The 19,181-nt window shown below is 38.8% G+C and overlaps 1 protein-coding gene across 1 annotated transcript in view; it reads left to right on the top strand.

The window, feature by feature from the left end:
* Positions 1-19,181, top strand: part of ADGRG4 (adhesion G protein-coupled receptor G4) — a 154,468-nt gene that overhangs the window by 87,331 nt on the left and 47,956 nt on the right. The window contains exons 8-11 of the mRNA XM_090264028.1: positions 1,748-1,793; positions 4,160-4,323; positions 5,845-5,977; positions 9,926-10,044. Of these exons, the coding sequence (XP_090120154.1) occupies positions 1,748-1,793; positions 4,160-4,323; positions 5,845-5,977; positions 9,926-10,044 (462 nt within the window). The remainder of the gene's footprint in view (positions 1-1,747; positions 1,794-4,159; positions 4,324-5,844; positions 5,978-9,925; positions 10,045-19,181) is intronic.

Here is a 19,181-nt window from a genome sequence, read left to right as displayed (position 1 = left end):
AGCTCTTCCACCCAAGTGCAATTAGGTCTCAATTGTGATCACTGAGGATCAAAATACATTATCTTCTTTGTAATCCTCACAAGATCCTATTATGGAAACCATCCTCTGCTTTTCTCAACTATCTATATGGCAGTTTTTTGAGGCATATTTTGTAAGCTTTGCAAGTAAGGAATGACTTTGGGATTGTAAATGATAAATGGAATTTCTTGGTTGTGGAATTCTTGCAAAAAAGCCTGGATCTTCCAAGAGTGACATAATTGTTTGTGAAGCTGACATTCACATAATATATTCACCCTCTATTTGTATAGATTTGAAGTCACAGTGTGGTAAAACTATCTCCCATCATCTTTGCCCCAATTCTTAGTACTTTTTCCAGTACCTCAAAAGTTTACAATGTTAAACTCTGAAAGGATTAGTCGTCGTCGGCAGCTGTCCGTCTCGAGAGACGATGGTGTAGCTTCTTAAGAGTCTATCTGCACCGCCGAGAATGGCTGTGCAGTCCGACTCGGGAGTGACACGGTATCTGTCTCCTCCCGTGTTGAATCGACATCTTGCGATGTCGCTGGAGTGTCCTCTCCAGTGAAGCTGAAGCTACAGAGCCTGGGCAGGGTGATATGGAGGGTCTGCTGTTGCCCATGCAGCAGACCCCCCCTCTCTTCGCAGCTGAAGGGTCCAAGGGAAAGACGGAGTCAATACAGCTTGGCTTCAGGTGCGCCGCAGGAGTTGCCGGTGTTGACTACAACGTCAAACCGCCTTAGGGACTCCGGCTCCGGATTTTCTGTCGGGGTTTACTCCCTTAGCCTTTCCCCTGAAGAGGTATGCCGCAAGGCAGCGGAGGTTTTTTGGAGTCAGAGTTTTCCTTCTCTGATGTGCCCTGACTGGAAGATCGAACCAGCGACACTTAGCTCGCAGGCCGACGCTCAATCCACTGAGCCAAACCAGCCAGGGTAGAAAGGATTAGTAAGCACACAGATTTTAAGGTATTTAAATATGAGATACATATTTGACTACACAAAATACAATCAGTGCATCCCAAATATCTGTCATCATTTAAAATATTTTCTATAAATAGCTGAGTCTGAATTTTTAATTTAATATTTGATAGATAACATGATATAACTAAACTTCCTCTCAAATAATAGGTGTAAAAGTATTTTCGTTATAATGTGGTCCCAAGAGTCAGGCTACCTGGGTTAGAATCCCTGCTCTTCCACTTCCTGACTGTGAGACCTTGGGCTACTTAATTAAGTTCTCTGTGCCTCAGTTTCCTTAGCTGTGAAATAAGGATAACAATATTACCGTTCCTCACAGGACCATTGGAAAGATGGGATGAGATAATTTATGTAAAGTGCTTAACATGGAACATAAAGCATAGTAAATGCTTGATAGTGCTTACTATTGTCATCACTATGTTAGGCTTCAGATCCAGAAGGCTTGGATTCTGCTTCCAGTTCTTTGACTCTTTGGCTGTGTGATACTGGACGGATTGTTTAACTTCTCTGAGACTTAGCTTCCTCATTTAGAAAATGGGGTGACAAGCCCTTGATTGTCCATCCTACAGGGTTGGTTTGAGGACTACATGCATTGATGTTTTTGAGGGTGATTTGAAGATGGCAATGGATTACATAAATATAAAGCACAATTATGATTGTTGTTGTTAACAATAAGCTCTCTACTCAGCTGTGACTTTTGTTTAAAGATTTCAGTGAATATGTACTTTTTTTTTTTTTTTTGCATTATTTGTAACAGAGAGAAGGACAAGAGATGGCTACAATTTCCCATGTACTATACAGGTAGGAGCTGAGTTTATTCATAGCTGGTATATTTGGTTCTGATTTCCCTTCCATTTAATTCTGTATGTATAGCTGGTTGGTCAGAGTTGTCAGAAGGAGATCAAAGTATGGTGGTTACTTTACAGAGGCCATAATTGGGCTCTTTTTTTATTCCATCAATAAGAAATTTAATTGTTTTCAAAAAAATCCAAGTGCTGGTGTTGTCCAGAAAAATTTAACAGGTTTATTTATATTGTTATAAAATTGAACTTGTGAAACTTGTTCACTGAAACATTCTAACTAGCATTAATGATTTATGCCCCCGCATTTATATTTAAAAATTCACACACAAATGAGAATGGAAAAACTACTAATACCTGATTTCTGTCCCCTATTTTCCACTTGAAATCATATACTTAGGTACCTTTTGGTTCCATGGAAAAAATATCTAACATTTAGAACTACCGATAACAGGAAGAAAAAAATTTTTTAAGACTGAAACATTTCTCATTATAGTAGATTCTTAAGCATGTTCTCAATGTATGTGGCATGCTAGCTGGATGTCTTTTGGCATAACTGTTACGCATTTGGCATGGATAGCACAGAGTTTGATGTCTTTAAAAAGGCCAACCAGGTAGGCTCACTTCCTGCAAAGTACCAATAGCTGCTTTCTGGAAGCGCAGTTCTGTTTTGAAGTCTTGAGCAATTCCTCACACCAGACGCTGGAAAAGAAGTTTGTGAATCTAAAGTTCAGTGGACTTTTGATAACATCTAATTTCATGTAGTGCCATGGTACCAGGCCTGTAACGATGAGGTTTCCTCACCCCTCCAGTAGAGGGCGCATTTTTGCGAATGGCTTTGATAGCCAAGTGCTTCCTCAGAGCTTTACCACTGGTGGATCTGCAGGCAGTCTGCTTGGTACAAGCCATGGAATAGAGGCCTCTTTACTTACCCCCCTTCTCCTGTGGCTGGAGCTCAGCGAGTTAGAGGAGGCACTGGTGTTAGAGAGTGATGGTGGCTGCAAACACAATTCTGTAATTGGCCTTTTGCCTTCATGACATAAGTTGTTTCAGTTGGTCATGGCACAGCCTAGCAGCCTCCCTGCTGCCTCTTTGTAGTGAGGAGAAAATGAGGTTGAAAGTCATCATAATTTGGAAGTGGGGGAATAAAGTGTTTGTTGTCATCAAAAAAGTCCACAAAATACTGAGAGAGAAAATTGAAAAAGCAACATGGAAAGCATCCTTGGTCCTGTTCAGACTTGTGGTCCAGCTCCTCCCAGAACATTGGCTATTGTTGGGTTGCTTAATGCAAAGAAGGCTCATGGAAACGTCATTAAATGTTCACAGTGCTAAAAATGGAGAGTCTGCTGCAGCAAGAGGAGAGGTTTTAAAAAGAGGATTCCTCTTCAGACTGGGAAGATAAAAGCTGAGAAGAGATAGGCTCCAAATGAAATGGGTAGGATGAGCAGAGACTTCACCAAGTGTGAATTAGTTGGGGTGGATATGTCTTTGATTGGACATAGAACTTCTGAATAAACACAGGCACATCTAACTTTAAACAGCTGGTAGGAAACATAGGAAATGTGTTCTTCAAAAAGATGTATCTAACAAATGGAAACAGAGAAAAGGTACAGATAAGTGTGAGTCTGAAATGTGCTCTGGAATGGAGCAGTAGAGGAATTTAGAATGTCTGATGACCTCACTACAGAGGTTGAGGTCAAGGACAGCCCTATTTTTCTCATAACATGTCTTTTAGTGAAAATAATATTTAGAAATGAAATAATAGATCTTTGGTTCAGTTTCCTCATCTGTAGAATGAGGATAATAACAACACTGCCTCATAAGGCTATTGTGACGATAACATGAATCAAAACATGTTGAGCAAGAACTCTACAAATGTTAACTACTATCATTATCATAATCATTACTATTATTGTGTTATAGAAATAGGCCTTTTGTAGAACACATCTTCATAGACTAATTGAGCAAGTGCCTATTTACCTTATTGCAGTAATGATGCATAAATTGGAGACCAGGAAGTTAAAAAGTTCCCTATGAAGTAATAAATCCTGAGTACTTCATCTCCTCTGTTAATTATCACAAACTTCTAGAGCAATAGTATGTCTAATCAATTTCAACATTATGCAAATGTTGCTGTTTTTTTGAAAATGGGTTTAGAGTTGTTTATTTTAGATACAATAAAATTTATCAGAAGATTTCAATATGCTGTCTTCCATCGTATCTTATGATTTTCCACTTAATAGCTATAAAATGTTTGATATTTATGAACTATCAATTAAATCATTTGTATAGAATTTCATCACAACAGGTCAAGTTACATACTGTTGACATAACTGCAACATCTTTCTTTTTTGTTCTGTTTTTCAGCTGTGTTTGTCAGGTCATCATAAAGGCCAATTCTCCTTTAGCACCCACTGAACTGATTAACAGGATCAAAACTAAAATACATGGTAACCTGACTCATGGAAACTTCACACAAGATCAATTGACATTATTAGTAAAATCTGAACATGTTGCAGTGACAAAACTAGGTAACTTGGGTGTGGCTATTTCTATATGAGTTTAATCCCTTGTTATAAAGCTCATAGTGCATACATATTAAGAAGTCCTGAATTTAGACGGGAAAGAATTGGTCTTCATGTTCCTTTCCACATCTTCAGTGCCAAATTGGCCTAAAAACCTTTCTATATTTATAGCTGTATCATCTGTATCTATATTTATATCTATATCTATCTAATCTATATCTATATCTATATCTATATCATCTATTTATATATCTATCTAAAGAGAGAGCCAAAGGGGTTAACAGACACTGTTGGTCAGCTCTGTCCATCAATGGCATGGAATGATTATCTCTCTTGCATAAATATCTCAAGACCTGGAGAGCTTCCTAATTACACAAAACAGCTCCCCAATAGACACTTGCTAATTTATCAATTGATTTAGCCAGCCTATTCATCTTGGAAAGTGATCTGGGAACAGTTCAGAATTTCTTTCATGGGCATTTTCTTTTTAGATTAGCAAGGCTTTAAAGGTAAAAGAGAAAAACTATCAAGCCACTCCATGTCTTTCCCATTGATGCCAACTTTCTTTCTTTTCCCCAATAGAATATAGTAAAAATATTGAGCTAACCCAGATAACACACATGGGCAACAGAGTACACAATCCTTGACAATAAACTGATTAGGTGGTGGAGGGCAGGCTATGATTGCAAATGAGAGTGAGATGGAGGGCAGAACAGTGTTGAAGCCACAGGCAGAGCTGCCATGCAAATGACGCTAATGAATGTGTCCTGAGAGTGAGCAGAAGGCCCCTTTTATCCTCCCTAAGAGGAGATGGAGATGGCTGGACAAGGCTATTTTGGCCACTTCTTGGATCACTCTGTCAACACCTTGAAGAAGAGATTTTTGGAATCAAGATCACAAACCCAGTAGGTGGTCAGTAAAAACTGGGAACTTATCACATAAACAGTTCAGGTCATATTTTCTTAAGATGACAATGCTTGTCAGCAAAATCTTGCCCTCAGCACCAACATCATAACAGGCTCTTGTCTGTGTTGGTGATGGCAGACATATTGAGTTTACTAAAATCATATCCATGCCAGAGTCTATTAAGAAACAAAGAGCCATCCAGAAAGGGAAGTCATCCTGTAGTCTCCTGTCACTATTAACAGTGGGTACCTCAGAAGAAAGGAAACTGTCAGGTGGGGACTTTGATTTTTACTCTATGCCTCTTTGTGTGCCTTGAATTATTTTCAAGGCATGTGTATAATTTTTAAAAACAAAAACAGAAAAACCTGTCCTGTCAATTGGTAGTTTTAATGAAAAGGACTAAATGTGAGGGTTTACTGGGAGGCTTATTTTTTTTAAAAAAAGATTCCATTTAATGTTATTTTTAATGAAGCCTGATTTAAATGGTCTGGTAAAAAAATAAATCCCTCTTTTATTTGCTGATGTTAGTGCACAGGTAATAATGATGGATCATAATGGATGTTGGTCATACTTGTATAAGTGCCTTTTGCCCTCCAAAATTTACTTACATTTTCTCTGTAGAGCCGGGAAAGTGCGAAGCTGGTGAGACAGTCTCTAAATACAAAGGGACATATAAGTGGCTCTTAACCAATCCTACTGAGACAGCCCAAACTAGATGCATAAAAAATGAGGCTGGAAAAGCTACTAGAATCTGGTATGTACTGACCAAGTTCTAAACGTTACTTCATATACAAAAGGTCTGCTAACTGGGGGCATGTTTTATGTCATTTGTGTATGTTCCTTCCCTCCCTCTCTACTGTCAGTCTTTCTTTTTTTAAAAAAAAGTATATTTTATTGATTATGTTGTTACAGTAGTCCCAATTTTTTCCCTTTGCTCCCCTCTTCCCAGTAGACCCCTTCCCTCCAGCAATCCCCCCCCCTTAGTTCATGTCCATCGGTTGTGCATATAAGTTCTTTGGCTTCACCCTTTTCTATATTATTCTTAATTTCCTCCTGTCTATTTTGTACCAACCGTTTATGCATCTTAATACCTGCACCATTTATTCATTTCTCCTCCTTCCCCCTCCTAGCTGATAACCCTCCAAATGATCCCCATACCTATGGTTCTGTTTCTATTCTGGTTTGCTTAATTGGATTTTGTTTTTATTTTTTAGATTCAGTTGTTGATAGTTGTGAGTTTGTTGTCATTTTACTGTTCATAGTTTTGATCTTTTTTTAAAATAAGTCCCTTTAACATTTCATATAGTTAGGGCTTGGTGATGATGATCTCCTTTAGGTTTATCTTGTCTGGAAAGCAAGCTTTGCTGGATAGAGTAACCTTGGTTGCAGGTCCTTACTTTTCATCACATTGAATATTGCTTTCCAATCTCTTCTTGCTTGCAAAGTTTCTTTTGAGAAATCAGCTGATAGTCTTATAGGCACCCCTTTATATGTAATGCTCTGCTTTTCTCTTGCTGCTTTTAAGATCCACTCTTTATCTTAAACCATTGGCATTTTAATTATGATGTGTCTTGGTGTGGTCCTTTTTGGGTCTAGCTTGTTTGGGACTCTCTGTGCTTCCTGGACTTGTATGTATATCTCCTTCACCAAATTTGGGAAGTTTTCCTTCATTATTTTTTTACATAAGCTTTCAATTTCTTGCTCTCCATCTTCTCCTTCTGGCACCCCTATGATTTGGATGTTGGTATGTTTAAAGTTGTTCCAGAGGTTCCTAAGCCTCTCCTCATTTTTTTTCAATTCTTGTTTCCTTATTCTGCACTGGTTGACTGTTTTTCTTCTTCTTATATTCCAAATCATTGATTTGAACCCTAGTTTCCTTCCCTTCACCATTGGTTTTGTGCAGATTTTTTTCTTCATTTCATTTAGCATAGCCTTCACTTCTTCCCTTATGTGTTTGCCATATTTAAGCATATCTGTCAAATCTGTGAGCATCATTATCACCAGTGTTTTGAACTCTACATATGTTAGGTTGGCTATCTCCTTGTCAGGTTGGCTATCTCATCACTTAGTTCTTTCACTGGAACCTTGATCTCTTCCTTCTTTTGGGCCATACTTCTCTGTCTCCTCATCTTGACAGGTTCCCATGTTTGTTTTCCTCTGTGTCTTCGGTAGAGCTGTTGCACCTATTACGTTATAAGGGGTGGAGCTTTAGGTGTTCGTCAGTACAGGTGACTCTTTCCACCACGTTATGGTGATGTATGTGGGTGAGGTGTCTGAGAGGGAACAATGCCACCTGCTCAGCACTTTTCCCTTTTCCAGGCACTTCTCCCACTTCTGTATGGGCCTGGCACCTCTCTAGCTGTTGCCCTGGCTATTGTTCTGAGTGGGTGGGTCTGTGGATGTTCTAGGACTGTGGGGGCCCTTTAAACAAGTGGACTCTTCTGAGAGTCCAGCAGTATCTTCCTCCACCCAACCCCCTCTGGTTTGCACAGTCAGAAGCAATGAGGTTTTATTTTCCCTGGTGCTGGAACCGTGAGCTGTGCGGTCTGGTCTGGGGCTGGGAGCACACCCCAGGTGTCCCTCCCTACTTTTTAAAATGTGTGACAGTGCTTTCCACTGGCCTGCCACTGTGGCTGCCACCACACTGTGTCCTCTCTGCCCTGGCTCCACCCCTCCTACCTCTCTGGATGAATATTTCTTCTGTATATCTTGGGCTTCCATGCAGCTTGATTTTCTGGAACTTCTGGTTGTCTCTAGTTTTGAGGTAGTTGTATTTCATCTTAGTTGTGGAGGGAGACCCAGCGTGTCTGGCTAGGCCTCCTTCTTGGCCGAAAGTCTCCAATCCTTCTTTCTCTTGGACCTACTTAACATACAATGCAACATAATAACAATCCAGAATTTCCAAGAAAACGAAAGAGAAAAAAAACTCACTCATATCCTATCACCTGAACACAGCTGTTTTCAGGTTAACTAGTCTTTTTCTGCCCTCCTTTGTTTTATGTAGTGATAATCAGTCCTCAATCAATAATGGAATTTATCCTTTCACTCAATAGTTTATCAACATTTTTCATGTTTTTTTTAAACAAATATTTTATTATTTATTTATTTTTAGAGAGAGGTGAAGGAACTGAGGAAGAAAGGCAGAGAAACATCTGTATATGAGAAAAACGTTGATTGCCCCAACTGGGGACCAGGCCCACAACTCAAGCATGTGCCCCGAGTAGGAATAGAACTGGCAACCTTTTGCTTTGAGGGATGTTGCCCAACTAAATGAGCCATATTGGTCAGAGTGATAGTCATCTTCTTAATGACCATTTTGAAAAACTGCCTCAAAGCTGACTCATTGATTGACCATAATAATTTACAAAGTCACTCTTCTAATATAGACTTTATCATTTTCCTTCTTAAAATCACCAGCCCCTCTTCTATTACTCACTGCTGTTAATGGCTTATATCAGTAAGTTAAATAGACACACCAGAGGGGCATCAGGTTTTGACAGAAGTTTAAAAGCTCTCCTTTTGAAGAGAAACACCTTGAATTGTAGTCTACCTCTTACTCCCTATATCTAATCAGTCAGTGAATCATGCAGCTTTTACAAAAGGTCAAGTTCACATCTATCTTGTCCTTTACAACCACACAACTAGGCACTACCCTGTTGCAGTCCCTTACTATCTCTTGCCCACTATTAGAGCAGTCTTCTTGTATTCTAACTGTCCACTACCTGCACCACACACAGCTATACTCAATACTGCAGCCAGCATCATTTTCCTAAAGTGTGGTTGTTATTATGCCACTTTCTCACTCTGGTTTCACACTGCCTCAGGAATTAAGTCCAAATCCTTAAACACAGTACTCTAGACCACAGGCTCCCTCTTTAATACTTCCAGCCAAAAAGGGCCATTTAGCATTGTGAACTCAATGGGTGCTTCCTTGTGTCTTTCTCTGCTTATGCTATTTGCTCTACTGCTGCTGGTGGTTCGGGAGCTTTTTTCATCCCTGTCCTTTCAGCGACCAGTTTATTTCAAAAGTTGTGAATATGTTTTCTTGCTTGGTGATTTGATTCAGTTTTGGTTATGCCACTTTTCTTCTCCTATCTTGCCTTTTAAATCTAGTTATTTTACAGTCTCAAACCACCAAATTACAAGCTCCTCAAGGGATGAGACTCTCTTCTGTTTGTCTTCACTACCTACTATCAGTCCTAGAATATAGTGAGTACTCAATAAATGTGTTAGTTGACTTGACATGAACTGGTTTGAATTGGATGAGGTGTAGGGGAGGGTAGATGATGAGGGCCAATGAGATACAGAAGATGCTACATTAATTGCCTTGAATAAATTAATATGCTGAGATAGAGAACACATTCTAACATAAATGGGAGTAAGAAGGGAAAGTGAGGGTAAGGAGTCATGTCCAGAAGGACAAAATCTCTTCCTTGACTCTTGGTCTGCTGGACATTGCATGAGGCTCCCTTGCCTATTTATATCTCCTACAGGGGACGCTAGATTCACCTCTCCTCCAAGAGCAAAGTTTTCTTCACTTTACAAACACCAGACTCCTATCTTTGTTATCTCAGGCAGGAGGCTGAGAGTGGGTGAAGAGGGGAGGCATACCAAAGATAAACCATGGTCCTTCACCATTTGCTTTAAGGATATTCTGCCGATATCCATTGATGTGATATTTTGTTCCTCTCCTCTCTTCCAGCTCAATCGATATCAACACTGGCAAATCTCAGTGGGAAAAACCAAAGTTTAAACAATGCTACTTGCTTCAAGACCTTTCTAATAAGATTGTGGATCTTGCTAATATTACTATCAGTGATGGTAAGACTGTTCTGCACAAATTGAAGAAATAATGAAACCTCAATTAGTCTACCTGACCTGAGACCAGAAAGAGTACAAGCAAACCTCACATAGGAAAATCTACCTAGAAATTCAGTTTTAGAAGCTAGGTAGTTAATGTTGGTGGAGGTAGGAATAGGGCATGACAAGTTAAGACCATCATTGTTTTTGTTTTATAATGCTTTTAACTAATAATTTTTGGCTAATTATCTTTATTTAATTTCATTTAAAAAATTTTAATAGATAATAGTTCACATAGTTTAATATTGAAAAAATATATTTAGCAAAACAGCTTCCCACTGCTGACCCCATTCATTCAGATATATTTTATGTATCTATAAGAAAATTTATATATGTACATATATACATATACAATAGTATACATATATGTGTAATCTCCTTCCCTTTTTGTACACAAAATGGAGCATGCATACATGCTGTTCTGCACCTTGCTTTTTTCTGTTAACAATATATTGAAGAAAATGGTCATATTAGTATATGAAGAGCTTCCTCACTCTTTTTCCCACTGCATTACATTATACTGCATGTATTTCTTTAAACTGTTTCTTATGGATGAGCATTTAAGTTAATAACATTTTAAAAAACTGCTGTAATGGGTATTATTCATATGTAATTTTGTACAAATTGGGTATTCTTGAAGCATAAATTCCTAAAAGTAAAATTGCTGGGTCAATCATACTTTTTGATAGTGTCAAAATGCTCTCTGTAATAGTAGCATCAATTTATGCCACCACTTGTAAAGCATGAAATTGCCTGTTTCAGAACCCCTTCATCAACACAGCATGGTATCAGTTTTCTGGATCTTTGGTGATTTGACAAGCAGAAATTGATATCTCAAAGTAGTTTAAAATTTTTTATGGATATATTAACATATAACAAAAAGTACTTGTTTAATGTGTACAATTCCGTGGTTTTTAATGTTTTCTCAAGATTATGCAATCATCACCACTAATTGCAGAACATTTTAATCATTTTTCATTTCCCCCTCCTCCAGCCCCTGGAAACTTCAATCAGCTTTGTTTCTTCTTTCACTCTATTTTTTGTATTAACATTTAATATGAATCCACCCTTTTAATAATTTTAAAAATAATTTTTAAAATCCTCACCTAACAATATGCTTATGAGAGAGAGAGAGAGAGAGAGAGAGAGAGAGAGAGAGAGAGAGAGAAAGAGAGAAGAGAGAGAAACATTGACGTGAGAGAGAAACATCCGCTGGGGATCGAATCCACAACCTACGTATATGCCCTGACTGGGAATCTAACTTGCAATATTTTGCTGTACAGTATGACACTCCAACCAACTGAGTCACTTAGCTAGGGCCCTTTTGATAATTTTTAAAGTATTAGTACATGACTATTGACTAAAATAGGTACAATGTGATACAACAGATCTCTAGAACTTATTAATCTTGCTTAACTAAAACTTTATATCTGTTGATTAGTAATTCTCTATTTCCCTTTCCGCTAGCCACTGTCAACCACCATTACACTCTGTGATTTACTGAGTTCAACTATTTTTTAAATTTTACATATAAGAAATCATGCAGTGTCTTTCTGTGTCTGGCTTATTACACTTAGCATGATCATATAGATTCATCATGTTGTTGCAAACTGCAGGATTTGCTTCATGTTGTGGTTGAATAATACTCCATTATATATACATCACATTTTCTTTTCTTTTTTTTTAAAATCATTTTTTATTTTCAGTTACAATTGACATACATAATTATATTAGTAATAGGTATACATCACAGTGATTAAACATTACATAACTTAATAAGTGACCATCTCGGCAAATCCTGCAGCCATTTGACACCATACATAGTTATTAGACTATTATTGACTCTATTCCTTATGTTGTATTTTATGTTCCCATGACTATATGTCACAACCAATTTGTACTTCTTAATACCTTCCTCTTTTTCATCCATCCTCCGACACCCCTCATCTGGCAACCATCAAAATATTCTCTGTATCTATGATTCTGTTTCTGTTCTGTTTGTTTATTTTGTTTTTTAGATTCAATTGTTGATGTATATGTATTTTTGCCATGTTATTCATATTTTTAAATATTTTTCCTTTTTCTTAAATAAGACCCTTTAAAATTTCACATAATACTGGTGATGAACTCTTTTAGCTTTTTCTTATCTGGGAATCTCTTTATCTGTCCTTCAATTCTAAATGATAGCTTTGCTGGGGAGAGTAATCTTGGTTGTAGGCCCTTGCTTTCCATCACTTTGAGTATTTCTTGTCACTTCCTCTGGCCTGCAAAGTTTCTGTTGACAAATCAGGTGAGAGTCTTATGGGAGCTCCCTTGTAGGTAACTAACTGCTTTTCTCTTGCTGCTTTTAAGATTCTCTCTTTGTCTTTAACCTTTGGTATTTTAATGATGATGTGTCTTGGTGTGGACATCTTTGGGTTCATCTTATTTGGGACTCCCTGCACTTTCTGGACTTTGTGTGTGTTTTTCCTTCGCCAAGCTAAGGAAGTTTTCTGTCATACTTTTCAAATAGGTTTTTAATTTCTTGCTCTCTCTCTTCTTTTTCTAACATACCCATGATGTAAATGTTGGTACACTTGAAGTTATCCCAGAGGCTGCTTACACTATTCTCATTTTTTTGGATTCTTTTTTTCTTCTTGCTCTTTTAATTGGTTGTTTTTTGCTTCCTTATATTCCAAATTGCTGATTTGATTCTCAGCTTCCTCCACTTTACTGTTGATTCCTTGTAAATCATCCTTCATTTCAATTAGTATATCCTTAATTTCTGACTGGTTCTTTAATTTCTGACTGGTTCTTCTTTATACTGTTGAAGTTCTCACTAATTTCATTGAGCATCTTTATAACCAGTGATCTGAATTCTGCTTCTACTTGCTTGTCTATTTTTTGTTTAGTTCTTTTTTTTTTTTTTTTTTTTTTTTTTTGAGTTTTGTTCTGTTCTTTCATTTAGGCCATACTCCTTTGTCTTCTCATTTTGGCATCCTCCCTGTGTTTGTTTCTATGTATTAGGTAGAGCTGCTACATCTCCTGGGCTTGGTAGAGTAGCCTAATATAGTAGGTGTCCTGTAGGGTCTAGTAGCACAGCTGGATACTTAACTTACACTCCAGTGTGGGCTGTTTCCATCCTCCTGTTGTAGTTGAGACTTGATTACTGTAGGCAAGTCAATGAGAGAAAATTATTTGGGCTGATCAGCTGCAAGGACTGGCTTTAACCACTGACCATTGACTTCTGACCACTGTGGAGGATCAGCTGTTCAGGGGCCCACCCCACAGAGCAAGACTTACTTCAGCAGGGCTCTGGTGCCCACTGAGCCCACCCCTTTAGTGTATCACTAGTGGTAGTAGTTGGGTGTTGTGGACCTCTGACCAGCAGAGTCCATGGTGTTGTGGATGAGGGGAATAAATGCACAGTGACTGAAAGAATCCTGTGGAGAAGAAGGGACAGAACTGGCCACTTTCTAGAGGAGAAAGCGCAGTTTGCCCCTGCCTTAACAGGCTTTTATTGATTTCTTAGGTGGATTACATCCAAGAAAATTGTGAGTCATAGTGCCAGTCATTGCCTTATATGATTATTACTTTTACATATTAGAGAAAATAATGTTACACATGCATGGACGATAAGGATAACTTGTCTAGCTACATCCTGTTCTTAGAAATTGGCCCAGAATAGGCCCTAAGAAACTGCTTCAAGGTTACACGCTGAACATCTGTTGTTCTCAGCTCAGAATGAGGGAGTCCTTTGGCAGAAAGCAAGTTTTTAAACTATTATAGAAATGCAGGCCTGGTCCCCCATGGGAAAACCGGTGTGTGGAGTGGGTCCTGCGTGCCACCATGTTCCCAGTGGTTTTCCACTCTGGGGCTCAGCTACATTTGCCACCACCAAGCACCCTGACTTCCCATAGTTGGGTGATGGTGCTTCAATGTGGTCTGAAGCTATCCACTTGGGCCTCCTTGGAGGTATAGGCCAAGGTCAGCTAACACCTGTATTCTGCCTGGGGCTGCTGGCAGTGATCTGCAGATGTCTGCTACTTGTGCTGGGCTTGGAGGTGCTCATGCAATACCAAGTTGTGAACCAAGGCTGTCTGCTGCTAGTGCTGGTGCTGGTGCTGGGGATACTTAGCAAGAAGTATGGGGTGTGCTAAGGCCAGATGCTGCTTGAGAAAATATAGGAAAATCAGAAACATGAGCCAAGACAAGCCATGCATTTAGAAAAGTCACTGGAAATACCTTGGGTGGGTCCAAGAGTTGGGTGGGATGGGGCCTCAGAGAATCTTCAGGGTGGGGCAAACAGTGTGAGCCAGATTGATAGTCTCAGATATGGCTCTTTATGGGGAGGGCTCATCAAAAGAACAGGGTCTTGTGTCAGCACTTTTGTCTGGGAAAAAGCTGCCCTTCCAGCTCTCACCCTGATGCCAAACAATTCAGTTCCTCCCCATAAGTCTCTGGTGCCTTTCAAGCTACTGTCACCCCACCCCCTATGCTAGAGCTCAGAGAGAGTGAGTCGAAGTAACTTTGTGTGTGGGACCTATAAGAGGAACTTTCTGGAACTCCAGAAGCTTCTGTCTTCCTCAGCCTCAATCCCCACTGGTTTTTGGAGCCAGAAGTTATGGGGACTTCTCTTTCTGGAACTAGAGCCCTGGTATGGGATGCCTAGTGTGGACTAGGCCGCCTCTTTCTCCTAAAGGGGAACCTCCCACCTAATTTTTATCCACCACTTGTGGGTGTGGGACCAACCCAATTCGGGTCTTCACCCATCCTACCAGTCTCAATGTGGTTTCTTAATTCTATAATTGTAGGACTTCTATTCAGTTCAGTTTCAGGTGGTTTTGTATGGTGATTGTTCTGTAGTTAGTTGTCTATACATCACATTTTCTTTATCAATTTATCTCTTTATAAGAAAGATTTTATTTATTTATATAGAGAGAGGAATGTAGGGGAAAAAAAGAGGGAGAGAAACACCAATGTGTGGTTGCCTCTCGAGAGCCCCCAAATAAGGACCTGGCCTGCAACCCAGGCATGTATCTTGACTGGGAATCAAACCAGCAACCCTTTGGTTCACAGGCTGGCACTCAATCTACTGAGCCACACCAGCCAGGGCTATTTATTTATCTCTTGATGGACACCTAGGTTTTCATATCTTGACTACTGTGAATAATGCTGCAATGAAAATCGGAGTGCATATATCTCTTTAATATAGTGATTTCATTTCCTTTGGATCTATACTCACAACTGGGATTCCTGGATCATATGGTAGTCTATTTTTAATTTTTGAGGAACCTCCATACTGTTTTCCATAATGATGTTACAAATTTACATCCTCCCCCAACATTGTATGAGGGTTCCCTTTCCTCCGCACCCTGGCTAACACTTATCTCTTGATTTCTAATAACAGCCATCCTGCCAGTTATGAAGTGATAGCTCATTGTAGTTTTGATTTGCAGTTCCCTGATGATTACTAATGTTGAACACCTTTTCATATATCTGTTGGCCTCCTGCATGTCTTCTGAAAAATGTCTGTTCAAATCCTTAGTCCATTTTTAATCAATTATTTGTTTTTGTTTTTGTTGTTGAGTTTTGGAAGTTTTTTTGTATATTATGGAGATTAACTTATCATCAGATATATATGGTTTGCAAATATTTTCTTCAATTACATAGGGTGACCATTTTGTTGATTGTTTCTCTTGCTGTCAGAAGCTTTTTATTTGATGTTGTTCCACTTGTTTATTTTTGTTGTTGTTGCCTGTACTTTTTGTCACATAATAAAGATCAACATCATGAAGCTTTTCCCTTATGTTTTCTTCTAGGAGTTTTAAAGTTTCAGGTCTTACACTTAAGTCTTAAATTCATTTTGAATTTATTTTTGTTTGTGGTATAATATAAGGGTCAATTTCATTCTTTTGCATGTGGATATCCAGTTTTCCCTACACCATTTGTTGAAGAGACTATTCTTTTCTCATCATTTATCCTTGGCACCCTTGTTGAAGATCAGTTGATGGTATATGCATGGATTTATTTCTGGCTCACTATTTTGTTCCAGTGGTCTATATGTCTATGTTTACACTAGTATCACACTGTTTTGATTTCTGTAGCTTTGTAATATATTTTGATACCAAGAAGTGTAATGACTTTTATTTTCTCAAGATTGATTTGGCTATTCAGGGATTTTTGTGGTTCTATATGAATTTTAGAATTGCTTTTTATATTTCTGTTTAAAAATGTCATTGGATGGACTACTTCAATGAAATCTACTTTCCCTGCAGTGTACCATCCTCTGATGCTTCCCCTTAGAAGATGCAGCCTTCACCATGTACACATTTCCCCTGACCACTTGGGATAACTCTAGTTCTAGCTGGGTTCTCTCTGAGTGTCTCTTTCTCTTTTCTCCCCTTAAGCTTCTGACTGGTCTGCTTCTATTGATATCACACCCTCATATTAGTGTCCTTATTGCCAGTAATTGCTCTGTTGTTTTCAACAAAACCCTTAGGCATAAATTGTTCCATAGACAGATCCCTTGGCAAGGGCAGAGTATTGCCAGTCTTTAAGGCTTCCTTCTACCATCTTCTGGGCAAAATATCTGTCCTATGGGGAAAGAGCTTGGGGGTTGATGGTGATGGTGAATATTCACTTCACCAGATGCTTCACCAGTCTCGTCCTTATGGAGCAGGATCTCTGTGTGTATTTGGGAGGAAAGGGGACTAATTGCTGGCACTCAGTTGCTGCTACTGCCCAGCATGGATAATCTACAGTCCAGATTCAGAAAGATGGAAACTGCTAATGTTCACTGGCTATCAAACCCACTCAAAATAGTTCTTATACCCCAGGGACCTGGAGGACATGGTGACTGCTACTTGGCTGCCTAGCCCACTGCAACATTTCTTCCACAAGTTAGGGCTCTGGGGGATGGGTGCAGTTCTAGCTCAAATGCTATGGCCTCCCACTGTACTCATCAACTTTCTGTAGGTTTTGTTAAATATATGCATCTCAATTTGTTATAATATCTACCATAAATCTCAAAATACTTTGAATGATTGTCTTTGATCGTTTTGACCAGTCTGTAATAGATGTCCCTTTTAGATCTTTTCCACAAGTCCCTCCTTACAGCACCATTCTGAAACTCCTGTCCCTCTTTAATCCATGTTTTTTAAAGTATGCATAAGGATTTTGCTTATAGAGTTTCAGTTTATACATACCTTGTCAGGAAGTGGATCTATCCCATAATGAAAAGTTGGAAGTTAAGGCATTGGCATTCTAGGTATTGCAGAAGAGCCAGGGAATTGCCTTGAGGCAGTGAACTTCTCAGGCTTGTCTTCCTTGAAGATGATGTAAATCTGATATCCTTGCCAAAGAATATCTAGAAGAATTAGAAAAGCAAGCACAACTCTGATTGTTTCTAGATCTGAAATGATGAGTCAGAGCAGTATGGAGTGTTGCAACTTGGAGTGAGTGGCAAGAGAGAGAGGTCTGTGTTTCACACTGACCTACTTCTTTCTAAGTGATACATTTTTTCTTAGACATGCTAGTAGAATTTTCTATGTGGGAGAAAATGTTAACCATCATAGCAACAAAAGCATTGCATTGGGTTGGGATTCTTAGAAAATTAACTGTCAGAACTCATGTTGTAAAAAAGTCTGCAGAGGAAGAAGACAGTTGGATGGTGGTAGTAAGTATACCTATAACTGAAAGCTAACCTTTTAAGTTTATTAGCTTTGGAGGAAACTTTATTTTCTCTTGTAAGTTAGGAGCTTAATGAAAAATAGGTACAACATAAAGGAAAAAATACATTCACATTGAAACAATTTTCTTTAGCTTTCAATCTTATTGACAAGCATTAGATAACTTGGTTGGAGAAAACTCATTATTTTCCCACTTAAATATTCATTTCTAATAACTTTTTAATATCACATAGTTAGAAAAGGTACCCTTATGTAAAGGTCTTTGGGTTCTCTGCTGTGCTCAGTTACCTCCATGATATTGAAGATGCATCACACTCTAATGAAGTTGGCTGGAACTTTTCACAAAACTGTTTCCTGTCTGTGTCCATCCTACTGTCAGGGCAAGATAGTGTGTAATTGAGATAGAACAATGTAATTACCAGTTATGTCAGGCAAAACTGCAGAGTAGAACTGTTCCAAGCATCAACACCATGGAGAAAAGGGACAAGAGCACAGATGCTGTAGTCAAAAGTGATATTAAAGAACACTAGCTTTGGAATCAAACAGGCTTGGGTTAAAATCTGGGTTAGAACTTCTGTGTCCTAATTTATTAACCTGTAGAAAATGAGTAATAATAAAGTACTTACCACATAGGGTTATTGTGATGATTAAATGAGGAAATGTATGTATAATGCCTTACTGTGGTGTTTTCTCCCCAAAATGCCCACCTTGATTCATTCCCTCCTTGTCAAATGAGAGTTAAATCAGGGCTGTCTTGTGACTGGTTAGTCTAGTATAATTTGTCAGTAATGACACTGTGCCAATTATGGGACTGACTTTCAAAAGGACTGGATTTTCTGCTTTCTTTCTCTTGGTATGCTCTCATTTGGGATTCTTCATCTCATAACTCAGACACCACGTCATAAGAAGCCCAAACAGTGGTATGCTAGAAAATGTTTAACAAGCAGCTCTTCCAAAAAAAAGATAATGATTTATAGCTCCAGTACACCACAAGCCAGATCCCTCATGCCATTGAACCTAAGCCACTGGGAAAGGTCATGTGCCAGGAACAGTGTCAACTGACCCCCAAATGACAAAACTCCAATGGAGTAGTCCATGGTACCATCAACTGCTAGCCATGTGAGTGGGCCATCTTGGACTTCCATCCCAGTCTAGCCTTCAGATTACTTCAGTCCCAGTTGATATCTGACTACAACTGCATGAGAGACACCAAGTGAAAACTGCTCAGCTGAGCCTAGTCAAAACACAGAACCATGAGGGATAACAATAAATTGTTGTTTCAAGCCATTAAGTTTTGGAGTGGATTGTTATGCAGCAGTCAAGAAAAGAATACTGGTTCATAGGAATTGATCAATAACTAAATGATAATGTTACTGTTTTGACTGTTGCAATTACTGTCAGATTCATTGTAACCATTTTAAACAGTGG

The sequence above is a fragment of the Furipterus horrens genome, unplaced genomic scaffold, assembly GCF_987537825.1.
Source record: "Furipterus horrens unplaced genomic scaffold, mFurHor1.1.pri manual_scaffold_17, whole genome shotgun sequence".
Lineage (NCBI taxonomy): Eukaryota > Metazoa > Chordata > Mammalia > Chiroptera > Furipteridae > Furipterus > Furipterus horrens.
The sequence above is the reverse complement of the archived record's forward strand: the minus strand, read 5'-3'. Positions and strand labels throughout refer to the sequence as shown.